The 27,773-nt window shown below is 45.7% G+C and overlaps 1 protein-coding gene across 8 annotated transcripts in view; it reads left to right on the forward strand.

The window, feature by feature from the left end:
* Nucleotides 1-27,773, forward strand: part of NCOR2 (nuclear receptor corepressor 2) — a 205,648-nt gene that overhangs the window by 21,737 nt on the left and 156,138 nt on the right. For all 8 annotated transcript variants that reach the window (XM_087705827.1, XM_087705828.1, XM_087705830.1 and 5 more), the window contains exons 2-6: nt 11,557-11,785; nt 17,477-17,604; nt 20,140-20,311; nt 21,764-21,943; nt 23,319-23,432. In XM_087705827.1, coding sequence (XP_087561953.1) covers nt 11,681-11,785; nt 17,477-17,604; nt 20,140-20,311; nt 21,764-21,943; nt 23,319-23,432 — 699 coding nt within the window. In that variant the 5' untranslated portion in view covers nt 11,557-11,680. The remainder of the gene's footprint in view (nt 1-11,556; nt 11,786-17,476; nt 17,605-20,139; nt 20,312-21,763; nt 21,944-23,318; nt 23,433-27,773) is intronic.

Consider the following 27,773-nt stretch of genomic DNA (forward strand, 5'->3'; position numbering starts at 1 on the left):
CTCATTTGAGTGGAACTCATTGTCTTGTTCTGTTGCCTCGCTGGACTTCTCGCTATGAAGCCATTGTGCTAGCAGCCTTTTGCTGACTACTCACAGCCAGAGGCTGTGTCTCTGTGTGTATGTGTGAGGGCTTTGTTCTGGAACTTGCCATAAATGTGGAGCGTTTGCGGGAAACTTGGAGCAATAAAGGGGAGTTAAACTGTCAGCTAGCTGTGTTGCCTCTGTGCCTTGCCCCGGGTCATCACACTGATATACCGTATTTTTCAGAGTATAAGACGCTCCGAAGTATAAGATGCACCTAGCTTTGGGGGAGGAAAACAAGGGGGGGGAAAAATCTGCCTCTGCCTCCCAGCAATTTCCTCTTCACAGCAAACAGTACAGATGATATACACTGTTTGTGGTGTTACATTTCAGACTATGCTTGTACAGATGCTGTTAAAATTGATGTGCTTTCTGAAAGTCTGAAAGTCTACGTTATTCTCTGCTGTTTAAAAGAAGATACAATAGCACTGGGCCTCTTCAGTTCAAGCATTTATTTTAAGAAGCTTCTTCATTTTGTTAAGTTGTCTAGAACAATAATAAAGCTGTCTTAAAAAATAAGTCTAATAATTTGAACATTCTATAGGCATTTATAGTTATTGACTTACCTCCTTGCAGCAAACAGCAAAGAGCCTGAGAAAAAAAATCTGCCTCTCAGCAATTTGCCTCCTGCAGGCAAACAGCAAGTTTCACTTTTCAATTTCAGCATGGGCCTCCCAATCATCAGCTGTTTCAGGCTGCAGGGATTGCCATAGCCTATTGCAGTCTCCGCAAGCTCCATTTTCCCTGTTTGCTGCAAGGAGGTAAATTGCTGGGAGGCAAAGGCCAAAGGTGGGGGCCGGTGGGTGGGTGGAACTACATTCAGTGTATAAGACGCACCCACATTTTCACTCTCTTTTACAGGGAAAAAGATGCGTCTTATACTTCGAAAATACAGTAGGTCCATTGGGGCCATCAAGATTTTCTCTGGCATCGATCTTCCAAGGCACTGGGTGATCCCAGGCTGTGCACCTCACTTTACTACCTTGGCTGTGGTTTGTGGTTTCAGGTCAGTGAAATGCATTAGGGTGAGATCTTCATACTTGTTAGCCGAATCCCGTTAACGCTGACCACTTAGGAAAGCATAAAATTTTGCAAAACGGCTTCAGAAAAGGAAAACCGTCCTAAATGCATGTAGAGATTTGAGTGAAAACAAAGGGAATGAATGCGGTTCTCGACACTGAAAAATGTGACTGATGATCGTTTTTCACACTTAACGCCCATTGCAGCATCCCCATGGTCCCATGATCAAAATTCGAACACTTGGCAATTGGTTGATATTTTACGTCGCTTGCCGTGTCCAGCGGTCATAGGACACCCTTTTGCAACCTTCTGACAAGCAGTGGGGAAGCCCGATTCACTTAATAGATTTACTACTAACTCAACAACTGTGGTGATTCACTCAACAATGGTGGCAAGAAAGATGACAAAATGGGGGTCAAAACGCACTTAACCAATGTCTCAGCAAAATAAATTTGGGGTTCAAATGATACGGATATATATTAACAGAGTTGGAAGGGGACTTGTAGGTCATCTAGTCCAACTCCCTGCCCAAGTAGGAGACCCTACGCCATTTCTGACAGTCTCTTCTTGAAAGCCTGCAGGGAAGAAGCTCCCACAACTTCTGAAGGCAACTTCTGTTCTATTGAATAGAGAATAACAGAGTTGGAAGGGACCTTGGAGGTCATTTAGTCCAACCCCATGCCCAAGTAGGAGACCCTACACCATTTCTGACAGATGGCAGTCCAGTCTCTTCTTGAAGCCTCCAGGGAAGAAGCTCCCACAACTTCTGAAGGCAACATCTGTTCCATGGGTAGATGGCTCTCACTATCAGGGAAATTCCTCCTTATTTCCAGATCGAATCTCTCCTTGTTCATTTTCAGTTTTCATTCTTCCTTGTCCTGGCTTCAGGTGCTTTGGAGAATAGCTTGACCCCCTCCTCTCTGTGGCAGCCCTCAAATATTGGAAGATGCTTTCTGTCTCCCCTGGTCCTTCTCTTCATTAGACTAGCCATGCCCAGTTCCTGCAACTCTTCATTGTATGTTTTAGCTTCCAGTCCTCTAATCATCTTAGATAGATTCAGAGTTGGAAGGGATCTTGTAGGTCAACTAGTCCAACCCCCTGCCCAAGCAGGAGACCCTATACCATTTCTGACAGACGGCAGATGGTTATAAGTAAGATTCCTGCAAACAGAGGCCTGAGAGAGAGATTAATTGCCTGAATTCAAAGTCGGCTGGGTTTTTTGTATTTTGCCTCCCAATACAATCTCTTTCTCCAACAGTTGGGTTTAAAAATGAACAAAAAATCCCTCAGCTTGCTGCGGGGAGAAACGATTTGCAATGGATGACCTCCTGGGGGAAGTCTGGAGGACGGTGAACCAAAGGGAAGCCCCTACTAGTACTACTACTCTCTCTCTCTTTCTCCTGTTGCACTCAGCACATCGATAAATCATGAGTTTGCTCCTTGACTTGCAGGGCAATCTGATCTGTAGGCTGCTTTTGATAAGAGCAAATTCACAGGGGAGGCGTCATTGGCGTGCTGGTGGGGAACCTGAAGGCCGTGTCCCAGGAGAAGGAAAAGGAAAAGCTTAATTTGAAAAAGAGGCAGGCAGGGAGTTGGGAAGCTCTTCACTGGGGAGTAGACCCAGCCTTGCAGGGTTTTTGCTGGCTGCTTTGCCAAAGGAATTTGCCCATTCAGAACAGAGCAGAATAGCAAGAGTTGGAAGGAAGGCCCTGTTCTTTCCAATCCTCTAGTCCATATAAGTCTATTAGAATTATATAAGTATATGATTAGTAGTGAAACGTTAGAATTAAACAAAAGATGATGAGAGAAATGAATGAATATACTTTCGTGTAAACATGTGCATTAGCAGTAGAACTATATAGACGAGAGGACAGGAATCTTAAGCCTCTTAGAAGGAACCTGAAGGAAGATGCAGTCTTGAGAAATTCAGATCTCTTTGAGCTTTGGGAACCAAAGACCTCCGTCCTTCTGAATCGATGCAGTTGGGTAACCAGTTTGAAGCTTGAAATGTCCAGGAGATTCAGGAAAAGGCAGATTTACATAACCCTTCAAAGGTCAAAATGGACCTTTGGTAGCAGGCAAGATTCCTCGGTCTCCATTCATGCAGTGTCCTTTGAAAGCAGCTATGTCATTTTTGGCCTAGGTAATCCTCACCTTGTGGCCATTTGTTTAATGACCACTGGAAGATACAGCAGTGCTAAGAAAAGGGACTTCTGACCAGTGCTTCCATTTTACAACTATCTCAGCCATCCCCAGGTCACATGATCAAAATTCAGGCACTTTGCAACTGATGTATATGTATATATATGATGGTTGCGGCCTCCAGGATTTGCTTAATGGCCTCATGATTCGCTTAACAACCCCCAACCGTAAAGGTCATAAAATTATTTTAAATTAATTCCTTCTATGAAATACGATTGTGTTCTACTTTATTTATCCATATGTTAAACTCTCGTACTTTATTCCAACCTCATTTTAAATTGTATTTTGTTCCAATTCCATTTTTAAATTGTATTTTAATCCCAATTCCATTTCAAATTGTTTCTATCGGATTTTAGTAATAATTCAGGTTTTGGAACTCTGCACTTTGATATGGCCCATGGGCGAATCAATGAAATAATAATAATAATCATAGAAGAGAAGAGAATATAAGACTAGAATATATAGAAATAGGAGAGAAGAGCGTATTAGAATAGGAATAGGAATAGGAATAGGAATAGAATAAAAATTAGAACTGGAATAGAATAGAATTAGAATAGAATTTAGAACTAAAATAGAACAGAACAGAACTGGAAGGGACCTTGGAGGTCTTCTAGTCCAGCCCCCTGCTCAAGCAGGAGAACCTATACCATCTCAGACAAGTGACTGTCCAGTAAACACCTTGTTTAGCAATGGAAATTCTGCTCGCAATTGTGAGTGTAAGTGAAGGGCTACCTGTGTTTCTCTGGTAGCCCTTCACTTACACTTACATCCTGGTAGCCCTTCACTTACACTGGCTCGTTTCCCCTCCACCCTCCTCTCTCTTTTACGTTTCCCGGGGAAGCCAAGTTTTTTTCCCCTTTCCGAGCGAGACGAGGTGGGACGGTGGACGGAAGCGATGAGAACAAGTCCTTGATGTCTCGGTGCCTGAAAATATTCCTTTTTTCGCCTGCCAGCTCGCTGCCGTTTGGCACTTTGTCTAACGTGTAACAGCAGGACAAAGTGTTGTGTTTTATTTTTAGCCCGTTCTGCATTAGTAATTAACTTGTCCTTTCGCCCCGTTCTGTCTCACAGTGGTGGCGAGAGAAGAAAGCTGGAGGCTGTTTTGTTCCCAAACCTGACGTGTTGTTAAAATTTCTTCCACCTGAAATGTGGTCGGAGGAAATAAATAAAGGTTCAATTTGCTTTCCGTGATGGGTAAGGCTCTGCTTCTCCAATCCAGGAATCCCCCAATTCTCTTTGAATTTGCAAAGAGATTCTCGCAAGTGGAAACCTGGTTCTGCCACAAACCAAGTTAATTGGATTAAAATAAGAAGAAGAAACAGAAAAAGCCAGCAGGGCGAACAGCAAAGATTGGCTTTAAACCATGTACTGGTGTTCTTTTTGCTAAAATCTGGAATGAATTCTCCCCCCCCCCCCTTTGATTTTATTCAGTTGGTGCTTAGTAGAATGGCTTTGTTTCTCTAGGTAAACTTTAGCTAGTTCATGGACTTACAACTGCTAGGAAAAATCTTGGAGGCACTTATTTGTATCCTTTTCTTTCTTTCTATTTTTCTTCCACTTTTTTGCTTTCCCTTTTTCTCTTTCCTTCCTTCTTTTATATTAGTTTGTATTGATTTTTGATTGTCTCTTCTAAATGGCGTATAAAGCTGGTTTATCTCGATGTGTCTGTTGATGGCTGAGCCACTTCTTTTTTTTAACCAACCCTGGCAGGACAAACTCCTTTAGGTGTGTAAATCTATTTATTATCTACCCATTTCTCTATTAGAAATGGTGCGGCACTCCTTTTGCTGCTTTTCAGATCAGCCCTTAAGTAGTTCCCCAAAATAGGCTTTGGAAATAATGTTGTACCAGACCGTTCAGCGGATAGTAGCTCAGTGTGAAGAACAAAATGAAAAGGAAATTCAATTGTTGATGGCACAAAAGTTGGGCCTTCCTCCAGCCATTGTAGACAAGTGGAATTTCCATTTCCCTCCTCTCTGTTTGCACAGTAGCGGTTGGAAAAACTCCAAGATGACAACAAGAAAAGGCTGCAGTGATTGCCCTTTTCATGCCATTCTCTTACACTGGCTTACTATTTTTAAAGTCTTTGAACAATGCTTTTTGTGGCTTCAAAACCCTTGGAGGCCACCACATCAACTGCAGCTTCCAACACGCATCCTGGGAATCTTCTGGAGCTCCAAAAGAGCCAATTTTGAGTTCTCTTCTCTAGTTTTTTTGCTCACAAACTGTTGACTTCGAGGTCTATTTCTCCAGTGTTGGCTTGTTCAAGGCAGGAAAGTTCGGACTTTGATCACCTAACACAAATGATGGCGAATCTATGGAACCTATGGAGCCATTTCTCAGGCACGCGAGGCGTTGCCCTGTCAGCTCTAGCATGCATGCATGTGCTGGCCAGTCTTGATTTTTGGCCGTTTTTCGCCCTCTGGAGGCTTTCCTAAAAAACCACCCAACGTACAAACTGGAAGTTTGGTAACGGACTTCTGGTTTGCGTGTTGGGCTGTTTTCGCCCTCCCCAGGCTCCTAGAAGGCCTCTGGACTCTGGGGAGGGCAAAAAACAGACCTACCAGGCCCACCGGAAGTTGGAAAACGGGCCATTTCCGGCCTCTGAAGGGCCTCCCGAGGTGAAGGGGGAAGGCCGTTTTCATCCTCTCCAGGATCCAAGAAAGCCTTGCGCGCATGCATTAAATTATGGGGGTGGGCATGCGTGCGAGTGCTTTTGGAACCCAAGGTGAAAAAGGTTCGCCATCACTGACCTAGGACAGTGATGGTGAACTTTTTCAGCACTGAGTGCCAAAACCGGAACATGCCTGCATGTGAGCGCATGCTCACTGATGATGTTACCTGGTTTGACAATGAAATGCCTGCAAGAAAACCATCAAGGTCTGGGAGCAACAAGGACCCCACATTCCTCCTCCTCCTCCTCTCTGCAAACCCCAGTCGCTTCTAGAACTGATGATGTTATGTAGTTGGTTCATGAAATGTCTACAAGAAAACCACCAAGCTCAGGGAGCACCAAGAATCTCAGTCATCATCACCATTGTCCTTCTGTTCCTCCTCCTCCACTATCGCCTCCCCATCTCCTTCTCCTCCACAAACTCCACTCCCTTCTAGCACTGATGATGTCACCTAGTTGGGTCATGAAATGTCTGCAAGAAAACAACCAAGCTTCTCCCGCATCTCCTCCATTCTACAAACCCCACTCCCTTCTAGCACTGATGATGTTATGTAGTTGGGTTATGAAATGTTTACAAGAAAACCACCAATCAGGGAGCACCAAGTTCGTCCCCTCTCTTTATTGAAGACATGAATGAGTTAACCAGCCACCCTGTAAACCATAAACCATTGAATCCAAAGAAAAGTTATTTTAAAAAATCCCACCCCAATCACTTTATTTGTTTTTGTTATCTTTCAAGTGTCCGAAACTGAAACTTAAATAGTTTTTTGTTTGCTTTCCTCAAATTTTGCAAAGCTTCTGTGCCACCCAAGCGAAAATCCTGCCTGCCAGCAAGCCACCTGCCGTAACCTTAAGGCAGGCATTTAGCAACACAAGTGTGGGGAATCATTTTTTTTTTATACCATACTGAGTCTGAATCCCTTTTTCTGCTAAACTGGTACTCCACCAAAAAAACAAACAAACCCCCAAATCAAATCCAAATAAAAACGGAAGGATGTCGGTCCGATTCAAGTATAAAAAAATTGGCGATGGGGGATTTATTGGAACACAAAATAACTTCCCTGCAATGAGAAAATTGGGCTCAAAGCTTCGCCCACAGTTCTCTTGAAAACGGCAGCCGGAGTTTCCATAGCTACGGAGAATAATTGCTGGCAGGGAGAAACATTAAGGGAGGCACAGAGGAGAAGCGAATTGATCCTTTTGGGATTTTTCCCCCCCCCTTACCCCCTTTTTCTTTTTTTGCTTTGATGCAATTTTGGGGAGGGAGGGAACATTGAGTAGCCTCGGGGGGGGAAAAAACGGATTTAGGATTTGTAAACAGCTTGATTTTCCTGGTGGAGATCCATGTTGGGATTGTTGAGTTGGGTATGACTCCCAAAAATCAAGGCACGGATGGTCCTCGACTTATGACTACGACTGAGCCCCCAGATTCATGTGACTAAGCAAGACATTTGTTAAGCGCATTCTGCTCCATTTTGCGACCTGCCTTGCCACAGTTTGTTAAGGGAATTGCTGCAGTTTTAAGTTAGTGGCACGGTCATTAAGTGATATCTGGCTTCTTCCCCTTTGACTTAGCTGGTCAGAAGGTCGCAAAAGGGGACTCCCGTGAACCCCTGGGACGCTGCAACTGTCATAAATAGGAGTCAATGGCCAAACACCTGAATTTTGATCACGTGACCATGGAGAGGCTGCAGCGGTCGTAAGTGTGAAAAATGGTCGTAAGTCACTTTTTGGTACCGTTGTCACTTTGAATGGTCACTAAACGAATTGTTGTAAATGGAGGACTACCTGTATTCCTCTTTTAGTTCTGCCAATGTGGAATCCAATGTGGTTGTTTTTAAATCCTAAACCAGAGTTTGAAGATGGGCGTTTTGTGGTTTGCAAATTAGATGCTTTCCCCAACCCTTTTTTGAATGAATGAGCTGGAAGGGACCTTCGAGGTCTTCTAGTCGAGCCCCTTGCTCAAGCAGGAGAACCTAGGCTATTTTAGATAAGTGACCGTCTGTACTCTTCTTAAAAACCTCATGCTTGACCCCCTCTTTTCTGTGGCAGCCCCTCAAATATTGGACGATGCTATCGTGTCTCCCCTGGTCCTTCTCTTCACTAGACTAGCCATGCCCAGTTCCTGCAACTGTTCATCATATGTTTTAGTCTCCAGGCCTTTGATCATCTTAGATAGATTTAGATTAACAGAGTTGGAAGGGACCTTGTACGTCATCTAATCCAACCATTATCCAAGCAGGAAACCCTACACCATTTCTGACAGATGGCAGTCCAGTCTCTTCTTGAAAGCCTCCAGGAATGAAGCTTCCACAACTTCCGAAGGCAACTTCTGCTCCATGGGTTGATTGGTCTCACTGTCAGAAAAATTATCCTTATTTCCAGGTTGAATCTCTCCTTAATCAGTTTCCATCCATTATTCCTTGTCTGGCCTTCAGGTGCTTTGGAGAATAGCTTGACCCCCTCCTCTCTGTGGCAGCCCCTCAAATATTGGAAGACTGCTATCCTGTCTCCCCTGGTCCTTCTCTTCACTAGACCACCCATGCCCGTTCCTGCAACCGTTCATCGTACGTTTTAATCTCCAGTCCCCCAATCATCTTGGTTGCTCCTCTGCACTCTTTTCAGAATCCGTTTTCATCCATTATTCCTTCTCTGGCCTTCGCGTGCTTTGGAAAATAGCTTGACCTTTCAATTATTTAGATTATTTAGATCATTAACCAAATCACCCACAGTCATTAAGCCAGGTGTGAGCACTATTGGCAATCTGCTGCCAGCTTTCCCCATTGGCCTGACCAGTTGGAAGCCAGCTTGGAAAGTCTCAAGCGGCGATCCTGTGACTTGCAGGGAAGTTATGATGGTCATAAGTCTGAGGATAGGTTATAAGTTATTCCCCCCCCCCCACCAGGTGTGGTGGTAACTTCAAAAGCTTGCTTAACAGTCAGTTATAAGCCAAGGACCTCCAGCCAAGGACGGAGGGGAGGGAAGGTTTGAAAAGACTAAGGAGAAAGTTTTTGAAGTATATTCAACTGGTGAGGCAACTTTTTCCATCCCCTTCCGGGAGTGGAGAGGGAAGGTAAGGTACCCAAGAATGAACCTGGGGACAGTTTTGTAAATGAGTCCCTTTTGTTACGCAACCCCAGGGATAAATTCTGAGGAAACCGAATTCTGTTGGTGGTACGTTGGGCTTCCTTTTTCTCTTCCCTTCTGGAAACCATGCAAGAAAAACAAAATTATTTCAATGCTGCAATGGATGAAGGGGAAGAAGAAAAAAACAAACAAACTTGGTTTGGAGAAAACGGTTGGGTCAACTTTGCTCCTGCCAATTTGGGCCAATTTAAGCAGAGTGTATAGGGACGCGGTGGCTCGGTGGTTAAGATGCTGAGCTTGTCGATCAGAAAGGCCAGCAGTTTGGCGGTTCGAATACCTAGCGCCGCATAACCGTTGCTTGTTCCAGCTTCTGCCAACCTAACAGTTTGAAAGCATGTAAAAAGTTGAAAAATAGGAACCACCTTTGGTGGGAAGGGAACTGTGTTCCGTGCGCATTCGGCATTGAGTCATGCCAGCCACATGACCCCGGAGATGTCTTCGCACAGCGCTGGCTCTTTGGCTTTCAAGCGGGGATGAGTAGCGCCCCCTAGAGTCAGGAACGACTAGCACATATGTGCGAGAAGAACCTTTACCTTAAGCAGGGTGTAAATAAAGCTTATTTCAGGATGGGAGTGGAGGGCTTCTTGAAGCACCTGGAGAACTGGTTTTTTTTAAATAGAAATCTTGACAAAGCAGAGCTTTCTATAGGTAGTCCTCGACTTATGACCATAGTTCAGTCCAATGTTTCTGTTGTTAAGTAAAAACATAGTTTTGTCCCATTCCAAAGGTGCTTTTTCAGGAAGTAACTGGACTTTCTTCTTTTTTTCTTTTGAAGTTGTTTCACTTCTCATCCAAGAAGCTTCTTCAGTTCTGTCAGGAGAGTGAGGAATGGAAGGATTTATACTCCTTGCAGACAGCTGGTCCTTTGCATCCTTTTAGTATCCTTTAAGATAAACCTCCAAGTGCTTCAAGGACCCTCTAAAAGGATGCAAAGGACCAGATGTCTGCAAGGAGTATAAATCCTTCCATCCTCCATCATCTAGTCAGAGGTGAAGAAGCTTCTTGGAGGAGAAGCAAAATGTCTTCAAAGGAAAAAAAAAGAAAGTCCAGTCACCTCCTGAAAAAGCACCTTTGGGACAACTGTGACTTGAAGGACTCAGAATCTCTACAGCGTTTTGTCCCGTTTTACAAACATTCTTGTCACAGTTGTTAAGTGAATCTCCGCAGTGGATAAGTAGTAACCCGCTTGTTCAATGAATCTGGCTTCCATCTTGATTTTGTTTATGTGGAGGCTGCAAAAGGGGAATCTGGGACACTGAGACTGTTATAAGTACAAGTCAGTTGCCAAGTGTCTGAATCATGGAGGATGCTTCAAAGTGTGAAAAATGATCGGAAGTCATTTTTTTTCACTGCCGTTATAACTTTGGTCATGAAATGAATTGTTGTAAGCTGAGGACTATGCAAAATAATTTAAGGAGCCGTGAAAAAGAACTGGTTACGTAGGTTGTCCTCGCTTTACAACATTTGTTTAGCGACCGTTTGAAGTTACAGCGATCCTAAAAATAGTGACTGCCCAGGGGGCATGTCACCGACCATCCTTTGCAATCTTCCCAGCTGGCTCCCGGCAAACCAAGTTAAGGCGGGAGGGGGTAGCCAGATTTGCTTAATAGCCAATGTAATTCACTTAATAACTACGGTGATCCACTCAACATCCCTGGCCAAAAAAACCAAAATCGGGCCTAGCCCGCTTCCCAAGCCTGCCTAACTTGAGCGATGGAAATTCTGGTTCCCATAATGGTCGTAAGTCCAGGACTTCAAATGTCCTAGTTCCGTGATGGCAAACCTATGGCATGCGTGCCACAGATGGCAGGAGGAGCCCTCTCTGCGGGCACATGAGCCCCCCCCATCTCAGCTCCACTGCACATGCGCGCGTGCCTCCTGACGGCCAACTGATTTTCAGGTCTCTGCCGCACATGCAGAAGACGTACTTGTCTGCGCAGGGGGTCGCGTGCACATGTGCAGGGGGAGCATGGGGGTGTGTGCGGCGTGCCCCGTTTCCGATTTCAGGACGCTTCAGGGAGGCCTGCTAGGCCCAAAACGTGGGGTATCCCCCACGTCCCGATTTTGGTTCAACAGACTTCAGGGAGGCCTGCTAGGCCCAAAACATGTTACGGGGGGTTGCGTAGATGCACGGGGGGTTGCATGCATGCGCGGGTGTGTGTGTGTGAGAGTGCAGGGGTTGCGCGCACATGTGCAGGGGAGGGGCGCATTGCTTTATGGGTGTGGGCATGTGCGCGTGATTTTGGCAGGCGAGGGGAAAATGGTCCTAGCCAGATGGTGGTGGTTGTTTTTCCCCGGACCAAGAATTAAAGTTGGGACTCCTTCACGGGAGGGAGGTACCCCTCCCCATTTAACTGTCTCAATCCCCCCCACCACCATTTTCTTTCAATGGGACTCTAATCTAATCCATCCTGCCTTTCTTTCCCTTACAGGCCCAAGGGGACATGGCTGAGGCGAGCATCGTACGCCTGGACTCCGGGATTCCTTAGTGCGTCGCATTGCTGAGTCTCAGGAGGGACCCCCAAAGAAGACTGCTTCCCCCTCCCCGCTTTGACAATGGCTGGATCTACGCAACCGGCAACCCAGACCTGGCGGGGGGCAGAGACCCACTACCCCTCCCACGCCATGTCCTACCCCGTGGCATTAAATCAGGCCCATGTGGTGAGTGTCTTCTCTTCCCTTCCCTTCTTTTCCCTTCCCTTCCCCATCTATTTACTTCTCTTCCCTTCCTTTCCTTATCTCTTCTCTTCCCTTCCCTTCCCCATCTATTTACTTCTCTTCTCTTCCCTTCCCTTCTTTTCCCTTCCCTTCCCTTCCTTAACTCATCTCTTCCCTTCCCTTCCCCATATATTTACTTCTGTTCCCCTCTTTTCCCTTCCCTTCCCCATCTATTCCCTTCCCCATCTATTCCCTTCCCTTCCCTTCTCTTCTCTCCCAGTCCGACTTGATGCAAGCACTGAACATCATTGCTTTTGGCTGGCTGTGGGCCTGCCAGTGGGGCAAAAGTGGGCTTCTGGGTCATGAGGACTAGAGCCTCGGGGTAGTCTTTGTGAAGAAGAGGATCACATGATCAGAATTCGGGTGCTGGGCCAACAGTATGGTTCAAAACGGTTGCAGCATCCTAGAGTCATGGGTTGAACAAGCAACGGGGGAAGCTGAATTTGCTCAGATTCACTTAAGAACCGCAGTGATTCACATCACAAAAACCTGGCAGAAAAAGTTGAAGGAGCCCTGGTGGCGCAGTGGTTAGAATGCAGTTTTGGAGGCTGACTCTGCTCATTGCCAAGAGTTTGATCCTGACCGGCTCAAGGTTGACTCAGCCTTCCCTCCTTCTGAGGTGGGTAAAATGAGAAGCCAGATTGTTGAGAGCAAGGAGCTGACTGTAAACCGCTTAGAGAGGGCTGTAAAGCACTGTGAAGCGGTATATAAGTCTTAAGTGCTACTGCTAGTATTATTTCCCTCCCTCCCTCCCCCCTCCCACCCTCCCTCCCTCTTTTTCTTTCTTCCATGGTGTGCAGTAGTTAGAATGTAGTATTGCAGGCTAACTCTGCTAACTGCCAAGAGTTCAATCCTCACTGGCTGAAGGTTGACTCTGTCTTCCGTCCTTCTGAGGTCGATAAAACATGGATTCAGATTGTTGGGGGCAAGAGGCTGACTCTGTAAACCGATTAGAAAGAGCTGCAAAGCACTTTGAAGCGGTATATAAGTCTTAAGTGCGGTGGCTGTTGTAAAATCGGGAGGGTTCCCTTAACAACTACCTTGCTTAACATCGTAAATGTTGGCTGTAAATCGAGGACTACCCTTACGATACTCCTTTGAGTTTGCTTGGCCTGCTTTGAAGCTGACATTTATGGATCTTCCGTGGACAATCACGATTAGGGAAACCCCATTCTCTTCTCTGTGTGCCTTTCAGTAATTTCAAAGTCTTGAGAAGGCCTTTGCAAACAAAACCCATCTCAGCTGATCTGAGGTCAGATTTCTTTCAAGAGAGACAAACGGAAATGCACAACTGTGTTTAAAATGCCCCCCCTCCTCCACCCCCCCTTCCAAGAAACTGTCTCCTTGCAGGCAGAAAGTCTGCATAAAAGAAACCATAATTACACTCATCTGGAACGTACTTGAATCTTCGTTCCTCATTGTTCCGCTACTCGGGAATGGATGTTTGTTTTCCTGCTTTTTGCTTTCTAGATCCAATTGAGAGCAGAGAAAAAGATCAAAAGAGCCCATTGTTACTATCAGACTTGCCCAAAATAGCCCCTGAGCTCCATAAAGGAAAAGAAAAAAGAAAGAAAGAAAGAAAGAAAGAAAGAAAGAAAGAAAGAAAGAAAGAAAGAAAGAGCAATCTTATCATGAGAACTTAAGACTCTTAGAGGCAGGGAGCTGTGCCAGGTATTATTATTAGCATTTGAATAATTCTGGCTCTCCGCGCAGGCTTTACAAGATAAAAATTGAATAAAAGGCCCACAGTGGGAAGAAAAGGGACAAGGAAGTAAGGTTAACCCATCAACTTAACCATACCCTGAACTCCCAAACGGCTTGGACGTAGAACCCAAAACAGGGATAATAATAGGAAGATCAAAAATGGAATAGAATAGAATAGAATAGAATTCAGGATAGGATAGGATAGGACAGAAAAGAGAATAGAATGAATAGAACAGAATAGAAATTAGAACTGGAATAGAATAGAAATAAGAAAAGAATAGAATAGAATAGAAGATAAATTAGAGTAGAGTAGAATAGAATACAATAGAATAGAAATCAGAGTAGAGTAGAATAGAATAGAATTCAGGATAGGATAGGATAGAAAAGAAAATAGAACAGAATAGAAATTAGAACTGGAATAGAATAGAAATTAGAATAGAATAGAAATTAGAGTAGAGTAGAATAGAATTCAGGATAGGATAGGATAGAAAAGAAAATATAATGAAATAGAAATTAGAAAGAACAGAACAGAATAGAATAGAATAGAATAACAGAGTTGGAAGGGACCTTGGTGGTCTTCCAGTCCAACCCCCTGGTCAGGCAGGAAACTCTATACTCGTGATGGCGAACCTATGGCACGTGTGCCCAAAGTGGCACACGGAGCCATTCGCCTGTCAAGTGTGCCGTCGCTCTTTCCTCTTCTGCATTTCTGGCGCTCATGTGCGCACAACAATCAGCTGGCCTTTGCGCTTGCGGCAGTGCCGGAAACCGGAAGAGCTGCTGTTCCATTTTCCTGCATGGGCATGTGTGCCAGACTAGCTGGCTGGCACACATGCGCAGGCCAGAAACCGGAAGTTCGTTTTTAGGCACGCACATGTGCCCTGGGCAGCTCCTCTTGCGGGTTACAGCCCAGACGAGCGCGCATGGCACTCAGTGCCGAAAAGGTTCGCCATCACTGCTCTGTACCATTTCAGACAAATGGTTATCCAAACTCTTCCATTGTTGGAACATTTACAGCTTCTGGAGGCAAGTTGTTCCACAGGTTAATTGTTCTAACTGTCAGGAAGTTTCTCCTTAGTTCTAAGTTGCTTCTCTCCTTGATTAGTTTCCGTCCGTTGCTTCTTGTCCTGCTTCAGGTGCTTTGGAGAATAGATTGACTCTTCTTTGGGGCAGCCCCTGAGATATTGGAGGCTCCACCCACCTGCCCCAATGTAATGCACGAGCACTGCACATGCTCAGAAGGCAGTGCTTATGCGCAGACGAGGTCTGTGCACTCACATTTGTGAACCGGTAGGAAAGGAAAGTGAATCCCACCTCTGGGAGGGGGGCTCCCTCACACCCTGTTTTTGGTCTGGATGGCCTCCTGCAGCACTTTGTTGGCCAAAACAGAGCACGGGGGAGCTTGTGCATCCCCCACCTCCATGCCCCATTTTTTGCTGGCAGAGTGCTGCAGGAGGCCATCCAGGCTGAAAATGGCGTGCGGGTAGCTTAACGTCGCGTTGAAACGACGGACATTCTTGGGGCTCCAAGACTGCCACCAAATTTTGGCCACTGGACGGTCCAATCTGGATCTAAACCGTCCCAAAGACACGGTGACAGGAAGGGGTAGGTCCCGTCGATCCCGGAGACAGCTGCAAAGTCTCTGGTGATCCAGGAAAAAGCCCCTTTTGCCGGCGGTTTCTAGGTAGCCGGAAGGTTGCTGAAACTGCTGACACCCCTGAATTTAGAAATGGCTTATTTGAGTAGCAAAGTGATCTGTGGCCATTTACAACTTGATCTGGTTTAGCACTTTGGGGTAAATCAAGCCCTTATTGGGTTAGCGAGCCATGGCATGGGGCTTCAGATGTTTTGCAAACTCGTTGTACCATCTGTGTAAATCTAGATCTGGGGTCAGGACCCGTGGGAGTGGGAGTCTAGGCGTGGGGAGGAGGTCCAGGTGCAAAATACTTTGTAATAAAGGCAGAACAGGGATGACGAAGTACTGTGGGAAAAAAATGAATCAGGAAGGAAATCTTAACCAAGATGTTAACTTCTGGAGGATATTCTGGTGCAGTTGATGCGGTTTTAACTCTGAAGATGACCGTTAATTTTGAGGAAGCTTCTCCTTTTGACCAAAGAGTGGTTGACTAGGGCTTTTCTTTACTTCTCCTTTCCCCCCCTCCCCTGAGTACTTTTGACCTAGAAATATACGTTTTGGAACCTTCGATGTACCTCAAAGTTCTCCATACTCTCCCATGCCCTCTAAAGTGAAGATACTTCCTCAAATTGTGGGTTTCCTCTCTTGTTGCATCACTCTTAAGTTTCTCGGCGGAGGCTTTGTCAGGAGGTTACAGAAAGCCCAACCCTTGGTTCCCAGTGCTGGCCCTACGGAAGGAGAAGAGTTTTGGGCAATAAGCAAACTGAGGATTAAAATTTCCTGGCTGGCTTTGTTTGTCCAGAAGAACCCAATAGCCAAGGTAGAAGATCAAGGATAAGTGATACAGAGAGCAGGGGTCTCCAACCTTGACAAGTTTAAGCCCGGAGGACTTCAACTTCCAGAGCCAGTTGAGGAATTCTGGGAGTTGAAGTCCTCCAGGCTTAAAGTTGCCAAGGTTGGAGACCCCTAATACAGAGCAAAGGGGCCCCAACCTTTTGGACCTCAGGGACCACTAAATTCATAATTTTAAATCCCACAGACCACTAATAGGATCTGCCTAATGACAGCTGGGTGTGCGTGGCTAAGTGGTCATGTGACTGGTTGGGCATGGCCAACGTGATGTCACTCATGTTGAGGGGTGCTTTGCCAGCATCTACTTGCCACTCCTCGCCTGACCCCTGACTCCTTAGGGCCCCAACAGGAAGCAGTTGCTGGAGCTAAGCAGCCACCATGAGAAAGAGTTGGCAAAACAGCTCAGTTCAAATGGATCTGACCGAGAAGGAGGCTCAACAGAAACACCTCACTGAGGACTAGGAGCATAGGCTTTCCAAGCAGAGGGAAGACCTGTGGGAGTGCAAGGGCAGGGACTGGTGCCTGGAGACTCAGCGGGCTGAGATGGTCAGCCAGTTCCAGGTCATGATGCAGTCCCACTGGAACGAGGCCCTCTGGCCTTCCCTCCAGCCTTCGCCCAAAGCCCCCCACCAGGAGGCTGAAGCAGACCCCAAGTTGGAATTTCTGCCCCCCTCCGACCCACACAAAAAGAACCCGAAGGGGGAGACTCTGTGCGTTCATTGCATGTATCTGGCCCAGGGGCCGTAGTTTGAGGACCCCTGATTTAGTGCAATGTAAGAAATGAAAATATTTTTTCTGCGAACCACCAAACTTTTCTCGTGGACCAGCAGTGGTCCATGGACCCCCAGTTGGTGACTGCTGATATAGAGCAGGGGTCTCCAATCTTGGCAACTTTAAGTCTGGAGGACTTCAATTCCCGCAGCCAGCTGGGGAATTCTGGGAGTGGAAGTCCTCCAGGCTTAAAGTTGCTACGGTTGGAGACCCCTGATATAGAGGATGTAGAGAAGGCACCCTCCCAGGCTCATGCAATCCCCTTTTGCGACCTTCTGACAAGCCAAGTCGATCGGGGAGCCAGATCCACTCCACAACCATGGGATTAATTTAACCATGGCATAGAATTCACTTAACAACGGTGGCAAGAAAGGTCGTCCAACGGGGCACAAAGCTCAACTGAACAACTGTTTCGTTTAGCAACAGAAATGTTGGGTTTGAAAAGGGATCATGTGACCTCCCAGGACACTGCAACCGTCATAAATACGAACCAGTTTGTGTCTGAATTGTGGTCACGGGACCATGGAGAGGCTGCAACGGTCATAAGTGTGAAAAAGGGTCCTATTTTTTCAGTGCCGTTGTAACTTTGAGTGGTCGCTAAGTGAACTGTTGTAAGTTGAGGACTATATCTATACGTGATTTCGACCTGAATCTTTATTCTTCTGTTTTAGGATGTGAGTCTCTTGGAATATCAGCACCATCCCAGAGAGTACCCTTCCCACCTGCCCCCAGGGTCGCTCTTACACCCCCAACGGCGCAGACCCTCCCTCTTGTCCGAATTTCAGCCGGGAAATGAAAGGTAAGACTAAAGAGATGGGATACGTTGGAGGTCCCAACAGATGTTTTTCATCCCAAAAGATATTTACGACCTAATTTTGAAGTTCTCTCTGTCTGTCTTATCTGTCTGTCTGCCTCTCTTCTTTCTCTCTCTCTCTCTCTCTTTTCTCCTCTCTCTCCTCTTTCTTTCTCCTCTTTTCTCCTCTCTTCTCTCCTCTATCTTCTTTTTCTCTCCTCTCTTTCTCTCTCTTCCCTCTCTCTTTTCTCGTCTCTCTCCTCTCTCTCTCATTCTCCTCTCCTCTCTTCTTTCTCTCTCCTCTCTCTTTTCTCCTCTCTCCCTCTTTTTTCTCCTCTCTCTCCTCTCTTCTCTTTCTCTTCTGTCCTCTCTCTTCTTTCTCTCTCTTCTCTCTCCTCTCCTCTCTCTCTCTTCTCTCTCTTCTTTCTCTCTCTTCTCTCTCTTTTCTCCTCTCTCTCCCTCTTTTCCCCCTCTCTCTTCTCTCCTCTCTCTTCTTTCTATCTCCTCTGTTCTCTCTGTCTCTATCTCTTCTCTTTCTCCTCTGTCTCTGTCTCTGTCTCTCTCTCACACACATACACATACGTACAGAGACCCTATTCTGTGTACTGGGCAACTGGCCACGTTGCTGCAGTCACCACGATTTTTGCTCAAAACGATGACTTGCTTCCGATTGGACCATCATCACATTAATAATAATAATAATAATAATAATAATAATAATAATAATAATAATAATAATAATAATTTGCATTGCTCCTACCCAGATGTTAGATTCCTTAGGGAGCCAACCATTGAACTGGACTGGAAAACACGCAAACTTTTGAATATGTGAATATGTACCACGCTTTATATCCATGAAGTGACATCGACTGGTTGTACCTGACAAGAAAAATAGGAGGCAGGGGGCTATTGCAAATCCATCAAACTGTAGAAGAAGAAAAACGAAGTTTGAATGATTATGTGAACCAAAGTACAGAAAAATTGCTGCAGGCTGTGAAAATGGAGAACAGCATAAAAGCAACAGAAACAAAGGCAGAATATAAGGAAAAACAGCTGGATGACAGAATAAATAGATGGGAAACCAAAGCTTTGCATGGACAGCACTTGAAAACATTGAAGGAAAATGTGATGACAACTTGACATGGACATGGCTTAAGATGGGAACCATCAAGAAAGAAACGGAAGGTTTAATACTGGCTGCTCAAGAACAATCACTACAAACTAATGCCATGAAAGCGAAGATACAAAAATCCACTGACAACCCAAACTGCAGGCTTTGCAACAACAAAGTCGAAACTGTTTCACATTTAATATGTGAATGCAGCAAAATCACACAAACTGATTACAAAGCTAGACAAGACCGAGTTGCTAAATTAATCCACTGGTCATTATGTAAAAAATATGAGGAACATAAAGTGGAAAAAGTTATTGAAAATGAGAAGGTGACGATCTTGTGGGACTTTCGAATACAAACAGATCGTCATTTGGAGCACAACATGCCAGATATCACGGTTGTAGAGGGCTGAAGTGTACAGTTTATTGATATCGCTGTTCCTGGAGATGCCAGAGTCGAAGAAAAAGAACTAGAAAAAATAATGAAATAACGCAACCTGGCCATCGAAACTACATGGCTATGGATGAAGCATTTGACAGTGATACCCATTATCATTGGGGCACTTGGCACCATGTCCAAGAATTTTATAAGATATATCCACAAATTGCAGCTTCCTGCAATAACAACAGCGGAACTGCAAAAAACTCTGCTACTCGGAACATCTTATATTTTAAGAAGGTACTTGGTTGATATCTAGGATGCTGGGAGCAACCCATATCAACCATTAGCACCAGTCACTGGTATTTGCGATGCATTTTTGAATGTTCAGTTGACTGAGTTTCATGTTTAATGAATAAAGTAATATAATATTTTGCATTGCTCCTACCCAGATGTTAGATTCCTTAGGGAGCCAACCATTATTGATAAATATGAAATAAAAGGTAAAAGTTCCCCTCGCACATACCGTATGTGCTAGTCGTTCCCAAATCTAGGGGGCAGTGCTTATCTCTGTTTCAAAGCCGAAGAGCCAGCGCTGTCCAAAGACGTCTCCATGGTCATGTGGCCGGCATGACTAAACACCAAAGGTGCACGGAACACTGTTCCCCTCCCATTAAAGGTGGTTCCTATTTTTCTATTTGCATTTTTTACGTGCTTTCGAACTGCTAGGTTGGTAGAAGCTGGGACAAGTAACGGGAGCTCACTCCATTACGTGGTGCTAGGGATTCGAACCGCTGAACTGTCAACCTTTCTGATCGACAAGCTCAGCATCTTAGCCACTAAGCCACCTTATGTATAAAATACAAGGCATTTTTTTCTCTTAAAACTTTTCTTGTCACTTTCTTTGTTCGATTTTGGAGTTTGCCTTTTTGGATGAATAAAGACGGCTTTATGAATTGTCTTGGGAGAAATGGCCTTAAAAAACCCCCAAACATTTAAAGTTGATCAACTTGGAGCTCCTTGGCCCACTCTCTTTCTCTTCCCTGCAGATCCCAGGAGACGCACGCTCGGACTGAGTCCCACTCGTATCTCTCTGATCTGAGCAAGCCATCGGAAATCGAGTTCATTGAGACCAAGCGGCCTCGGATGGAGCTCTTACAGGAGCCGCTGCTGAGGCCTCCGACTCTGCTCAGCCACGGAGCAACAGAGGGTTTCTCCAGGGTAAGCTGGAAAGAGAAGAAGGTGTACAGGGAGTCCTCGAATTACGACTGTAATAGAGCCCACCCATTATAGTCCTCAACTGATAGAAGAGAACATTTATAACTTGGGGTTGAACTGTGGGGTCCTTGGCGTTCTCTGAGCTAGGTGGTTTTCTTGGAGACGTTTCATGACCCAATTAGGGAATATCATCAGTGGTAGAAGGGAGTGGAGATTGGGAAGAGGAGAAGGAGGATTATTATAGAGTCCTTGGTGATCTCTGAGCTTGGTTGTTTTCTTGCAGACCTTTCATTATCCAACTAGGTAACATCATCAGTGCTAGAAGGGAGTGGGGTTTGTAGAATGAAAAAGGAGATGGGGGAGGAGCTTGGTAGTTTTCTTGCAGACATTTCATGACCCAACTAGGTAATAACATCATGAGAGCTAGAAGGGAGAGGGGTTTGTGGAGGAGAAGGAGATGGGGAGGTGGTAGTGGAGGAGGAGGAGGAGAAGGACAATGGTGATGATGACTGAGATTCTTGGTGCTCTCTAAGCTTGGTTGTTTTCTTGTGGAAATTTCATCACCTAACTGGGTAATATCATCAGTGCTAGAACTGAATGGGGTTTGTGGAGTGGAGGAGAAGATGGGAGGAGGAGGACGACGACTGTAGGTTCCTTGGTGCTCTCTAAGCTTGGTGGTTTTCTTGCAGACATTTCGTGACCCAACTGGGTAACATCATCAGTGCTAGGAGGATGTATGGGGTTTGCTGTCTTTTTACATACAAGTGGCTTCCCCTGTCTGTGTTGGTGGGAGTATTTTTTGGTGGTTCCTTGATTGAGCTGTTGTTTACTGTTTGATGGTTTGTCCAAGTTGGAGGTTGATCATGCTTGAATTTTGGCAGAAGCTGAGATTGCTAAATCCTCCCCCGTTGGGGGGTGAGTGGAGGGAGATGAGTAGGCTATTGGAGATGACAAGGAGGCCTGCCAAGATGATGGAGAGACTTGGCTTCTGGGTGCTGCAAAGAAGGCAACCATCTCCCCTGCCCCCCAACCAGCCAGCTGTCCAAAGAAGGAAGTCGAGTTGTGAGGAGAGGATAATGGTGTGGTCCCTTCTGGAGGACATCGAGGGAGTGACAGTTGGTGTTGTGGAACAATGGAGGTCTTGTCTCTCTTTCCTGCTCGTCAGAAATCGAGATGGCCAACGTGGATGAGGTCTCCTGGTAGGAAGCAGCTGTTTTGAGGGCCAGCCAGGCAGCTTCTCCCTGGTTTAAGGTTACAGATGGAGTCAGCTAGAGAAAGGAGGAGGGTCTGGGTGAGGAGTGAAGGACAGTGGCCAAGTCAACAGGCCCAAATTGGCTGTGTTCAGACGACGGAAGCATTGGGTGTTCAAGAAGACCACCCCTTGAGTTCTCCTAGAGGTTCCTTAGAAGAAGCTTTCTTCTCATGAAGCTTCTGTTCTCCTCTTTCCATCTGCAGGACCGAGGCATTGCTGGGAAACTGGAGCCCGTTTCTCCCATCCCTTCTGCCCATCCTGACTCGGAACTGGATCTCCTCCCATCCCGGCTCTCGAAGGAGGAGCTGATCCAAAACATGGATCGTGTGGACCGAGAGATAACCATGGTAGAACAGCAGATCTCCAAGTTGAGGAAAAAGCAGGTAGCAAGATCTTCCCCCTCAAACTTTAAAGATAGATCAACTAAGGGTTGGAAGTGTCACCAGACACTTCCGGGATTATATTACCATATGGTGGACACGTGCAGAGGCAAAAAAATATTGGGCAAAAATTTGCATGTGGTTGGAAAGGACGATACAGCAGCATATTGATTTAAATTGCTTTTGTTGGGTATTTTACCAGAGAAATAAGAGTAAAGAAAATGTATATTTAATTATTCACGAAATAACTGCAGCTAGAATTGTATTTGCACAAAATTGGAAAATGGAAAAAAATTCCCTCCAAGGGAGAGGTAATTAAAAAAATATTGGACCGTGCAGAAATGAACAGATTAACGTTGGCAATTAAAGAGAAGGAAGAATCAGAATATTATAAGATATGGGGATGTTTGTACCACTGGAGAGAAAATGAATACAGACAAAAAGAAACAGAAAATTGAATAATTTGGGGGAGGAAAAAAAACTGTAGAATTATAGGGGAGGAGCTGAATTAAAAAGTAACTGAAATGTAAATGTGAAGGCAAGATAAAAATAGATTAAACATGTTGAAATTATTAAATGTGATGACACAAAGGCTGTACCCAGATGACACACTGTAAGATTAATGAGGTAAGAGTGGTGATGGAAAAATAATAAATTAAAATTAAAAAAAGATCCTCCCCAAACTGACGTTATGGACTCCGGTTGAGGTGTTTTCATCCGGATTTCAACCCGAGAAGGTCCAGAATGGATTCGGTGAGAGACACGGATCTGTTTTGATCGGGTTCTAGGTATGACTAGATCACATCCTTCTGCCAGATAGAACATGGGGAGGGTGTGATGGGGAGACAGGTGGCTTTTAGAGGCATCAACTAGAAAACATCTACAAAACCCAGATTTCCCAGGATTGGGTTTAATGACCGCAGTTGCCACAGACACACAAACAGGCAGTCTTCGACTTACGCCACAGTTGGGACCAGAATTTTGGTTGTTAAGCGAGTTGTCACATGACTGGCTCTGATTTTGCGACCATTTTGTCCGGGGTGATTAAGAGAATTCGCAGTCGTTAAATGAACCCTTTCCCAATTCTGCTTGAAGGAAGCCAGCTGGGGAAGTTCGCAACTCACAATTGTCGGACACGGCAAATGTCATAAAGGTGAGACAGGTTGTTGCAACGGTTGGAACTTGGGTGGAGTGATAACTCGCTTCTTCCAAGGCTGTCGTAACTTTGAACCACCGTGAAAAGAACCGTTGTAAGTTGAGGACTGCCTGTATGGCAATTTGTAGGGAGGCAATTAGGGCGTTGGTCTCTGTGAGGGGGGGGGGTTCCAAAGAGCGCCCCCTGCCTTGTTTTTGATTGCTCCTCTGCTTCTATCTGCAGCAACAGCTAGAGGAGGAAGCGGCCAAACCGCTGGAGCCCGAGAAATCCATCTCTCCTCCACCGCTGGAGTCGAAGCACCGCAGCCTGGTCCAGATCATCTACGACGAGAATCGGGTGAGCTGGGCTCTTGAACCCAGGTTACGGTTTGGAAAGCTGGGTAGATGGATGTGAGTGGGTGGGTAGAGGGAGGAAGGGGTGGGTGGATTGATGAATTGAGGGGTGGATGGATTGATGGAAGGATGGAAGGATAAATTGAGGGAGGTAGGGATGGAGGCATGGGTGGGTGAGTGGGTGAAGGGATGGATAGATGGATGGAGGCATGGGTGAGTGAGTGGAAGGAGGGAGGAAAGGAGATATGAATGGATGAAGATGTTTCACTTCTCATCCAAGAAGCTTCTTCAGCTCTGACTGGATGGTGGGGAATGGAAGGATTTACACTCCCTGCAGAAAGCTGGTCATTTGCATCCTTTTAGAGGGTCGTTGAGGCCGCTTGGAGGTTTATCTGTGTCCTCGGGATCACCTGAGTGCTGCAAATGGTTCCTGTAGCCTGCATTTACACTACTCAGGTGACCCTGAGGACACAGACAAGCCTCCAAGTGGCCTCAACAACCCTCTAAAAGGATGCAAATGACCACCTGCCTGCAAGGAGTGTAAATCCTTCCTTTCCCCTCCATCCACTCAGATCTGAAGAAGCTTCTTGGATGAGAAGCAAAACGTTTTCAAAAGAACCCCCCCCAGAAAGTCCTGTTGCTTCCTGAAAAAGCACCTTTGGGACAAGCAGGACCTATGGAGAAGCTCCATAGACTTTCAATCTAGAACTAAGGAGGAATTTCCTGACAGTGAGAACAATTAACCAGTGGAAAAGAAGTTGCCTCCGGAAGTTTTAGGTGCTTCAACACTGAGGTTTTTTTACGAAGAGACTGGACAGCCATTTGTCTGGAATGGTGCAGGGCAGGTGGGGTGGACTAGAAGACCTCCAAAGTCCCTTCCAGGGCTGTTATTCTGTGTTCTGAATACGCGTTCCTCAGCATTGCAAAACGAACCTGGCAAAGACCAGCAGATTATTTTTCATTTGTCCCCAAAGCTCTGCAGTTGCTCCTGGCCTCCCTCCCTCCCTCGCCTGCCTCGGAATGAATACCTGTCAGCTTCCTTTTTGGGAGTTGACCTCATCCTTCCCCTGCTACCCACCCTCTCTCTCCCTCTCTCTTCCTCTCCCCCTCTCTCTGTCTCTCCTCTCTCCCTTTTCTCTCTCATTCTCTCCCTCTCTTTCTCACCCTCTCTTTCTCTCCTCTCTCTTTCTCTCTCTGTCATTCCTCTGTTCTCTTTTCTCTCTCATTCTCCCCCTCTCTCTCTTTCTCTTTCTTGTTCTCTCTCCTCTCTCTTCTCTTCCCTTGTCTTTTTTTATTTTTTCATTCTCTCCCTCTGACTGTCTGTCATTCTTCTCTCTTTCTCTTCCTCTTCCCCCTCTCTCTTGCTCTCCCCCCTCTCTGTGTCCTCTCTCTCTTTCACTTCCTCTCTCCTCTCTTTCTCTCTTCTCTTTCCATTTCTTTTCTTTCTCTCTCTGATTCTCTCCATCCCTGTCTGTCTCTGTCTCTCTTTCTCTCTCCTCTCTTTCTCTCTCCTCCCACCCTCCCTCTCCCTCTCTCTGTGTATCTGTCTCTCGCCTTTTTCTCTTTCTTCTTTCTCTCCTCACTTTCTTCTCTTTCTCTGTCTCTCTCCTCTCTCTCTTTCTCCTTTCTCTCTCTCTCTCTCCTCTCTCCCTCTCCCCCCTCACAGTTTTTCCTCTCCGGTGCTGCTCGCAGCCGTTCTCTCGCAGCCGCCGCTGAGTTCATGCAAGGACAGCCACTGCCGCATCTTTTCTGCAGCTCCCCCTCCCTTTCCTGCACTTCTGCTGTGTCAAGAAAAATAAAGGGAAGGAGTGAAAGAGGCCATTAAAAGGCAGGTTTGCCAATTTTTGGAAGCACAGTCCTTCCCTCTCCCGGGTTTGCAGTTAACAAGAGTTGGAAGGGCCCTTGGAGGACCTCTATTCCAGCCCCCTGCATAAGCAGGAGACCGTGTACCATTGTAATAGGTTTTTTTTTTACAGCTGTCCAGATCTCAGGAGGCTTGTGGTGTGTTTGTGATGATGAGAAAACATGCAGTGTTTGCACTGAGAACATAGAATAAGGGGGCTGGAAGGGACCTTGGAGGTCTTCTAGTCCAACCCCCTGTTGGAGCAGGAAACCCTCTGCCATTCCAATAGGTTTTATGGACCTTCATAGATACTTCTTGAGACTCAAGGAGATGATTCTCGGTGTGTTTGTAATAATGAGAAAACAAGCAGTATTTGCATTGAGAACATAGAATAAGAGGACTGGAAGGGACCTTGGAGGTCTTCTAGTCCAACCCCCTGCTTAGGCAGGAAACCCTATACATTTCTGGACTGTCCAGTCTCTTCTTGAAAACCTCCAGCGATGGAGCAGCCACAACTGAAGGGAGAAAGAGGGAGGCAGGAGAGACGCTGCCCATTTCCTGCTCAAAACGCCTGCTTCACAGGTAGTCCTCGACTTACGACCATTTGTTTAGCAACGGTTGAAAGTGACTTGCGGCTGGTCCTCACATTACGACCATTGCAACATCCCCCCAAAAGTGACTTGCGACTGGTCCTCGCATTACGACCATAGCAACATCCCTCCCCCAAAAGTGACTTGAGACCGGTCCTCGCATTATGACCGTCGCAACATCCCCACAGCCCCTGCGCAAAATTTGGACGCTTGCCACTCAGCATGTATTTTTGATGGTTGCGGCATGCGTGGATCGTGGGGGTGACTTTCCCAGCCGGTTGCCAAGTTGATGGCGGAAGCCAGCTTTGTTTAACGACCACGTGATTCTCTTAACAACGGTAGGGATTGGCTTAGCAGCCGCAACGCAAAAAGGATTGTACAATCGGATGAGACTCACTTAACAAACGCCTTTCTCGGAGATAGAAATTCTCAACCCAACTGTGGTCGTAAGTCAGAAACAGCCTACTCAGGCAGTCCTCGAGTTAATTTAGCGACCGTTCAAAGTTACGGCACTGGGGAAAAATGCGACTTAGAAACGTTTTTCACACTTATGTCCTTTCCCTGCGATCAACGCGATTCTCTTTTGCGACCTTCGGATGAGCAAAGTCAATGTGGGAAGCCGGATTCACTTAACAACCATGTGACTAGGTTTTACAACGGCAGGGATTCGCTTAACGGTGGCAAGGAAGGTTGTAAAATAGGGACAAAACCTACTGAGCAAATGCTTGACTTAACAACTGACATGTTGGACTTAAGACCTTAATAAAGGTCTTAAGTCAAGGATTGCCTCACCTCTCTTTCCTCCCCTCCCCTCCCTTTCCTTCTTCTATCTTCCTTTTCCTTTCCTTTCTTTTTCTTTCTTTTCCTTCCCTTCTTTCCTTTCCTCCTTTCCTTCTTCTATCTTCCTTTCTTTCCCTTCCCTTTCCACCTTTCCTTTCCTTTCTTTTTTAAAAAGAAAATTGAAAAACTGGATGTGATGCCTCTCGGCCAGAGAAAAAAGGCACTGTCTCCTTCTGGGACTCTTGGGACTATCAATAACAATCAATAAGCCTGAATTTTAATTTGTTTTCTGCTCTTTCCTTGTACCTCTTTTGTTCCTGAACGGTCTATAAATACATCACTCTAGGCTGGAGAACAGAAGGTTGAGCAGACACCCCCACCTCATTTTTTTAAAAAACAAAACCTAATTGCTGCAGAATACAATTTGCATTGACCAATTTATACATTAACAGATTAACAGAGTTGGAAGGGACCTTGGAGGTCATTTAGTCCGCCCTACCTACACCATTTCTGAGAAATAGCAGTCCAATCTCATCTTGAAAGCCTCCAGTGATGAAGCTCCCACAACTTCCGAAGGCAACTTCTGTTCCATGGGTTGACTGCAACGCACCAGTTGCCAAATACCCAAATTTTGATCACTTGACTGTGGAGAGGCTGCAACCATCATAAGTGGGAGGACTGCCATGTTGCTTTTTTCCAATGCCATTGTAACTTTGAATGGTTGCTACACAAATGATTGCTGATCTCATAATGTCTTAATAGAACACACAGAGCCAGTAATTTCTGGAGAATAAAACGTATGAAGAACAGTTGGAGTTTGGCTAGTCTAGAGAAAAGAAGGATTAGGGGAGCCATGATAGCAGTCTTCCAGTATTTGAGGGGCTGCCACAAAGAAGAGGGGGTCAATCTATTCTCCAAAGCACCAGAAGGCAGGATAAGAAACAATGGTTCTCACTGTCAGAAAATTCCTCCTTATTTCCAGGTTGAATCTCTCCTTGTTCAGTTTCCATCCATTATTCCTTGTCTGGCCTTTGGGTGCTTTGGAGAATAGATTGAACCCTCTCCTCTCTGTGGCAGCCCCTCAAATATTGGAAGACTGCTCTCATGTCTCCCCTGGTCCTTCTCTTCACTA

Source organism: Thamnophis sirtalis, unplaced genomic scaffold (genome assembly GCF_051295495.1).
Source record: "Thamnophis sirtalis isolate CommonGarterSnake01/CBP01778 unplaced genomic scaffold, rThaSir2_p1.2 scaffold_2, whole genome shotgun sequence".
Classification (NCBI taxonomy): domain Eukaryota; kingdom Metazoa; phylum Chordata; class Lepidosauria; order Squamata; family Natricidae; genus Thamnophis; species Thamnophis sirtalis.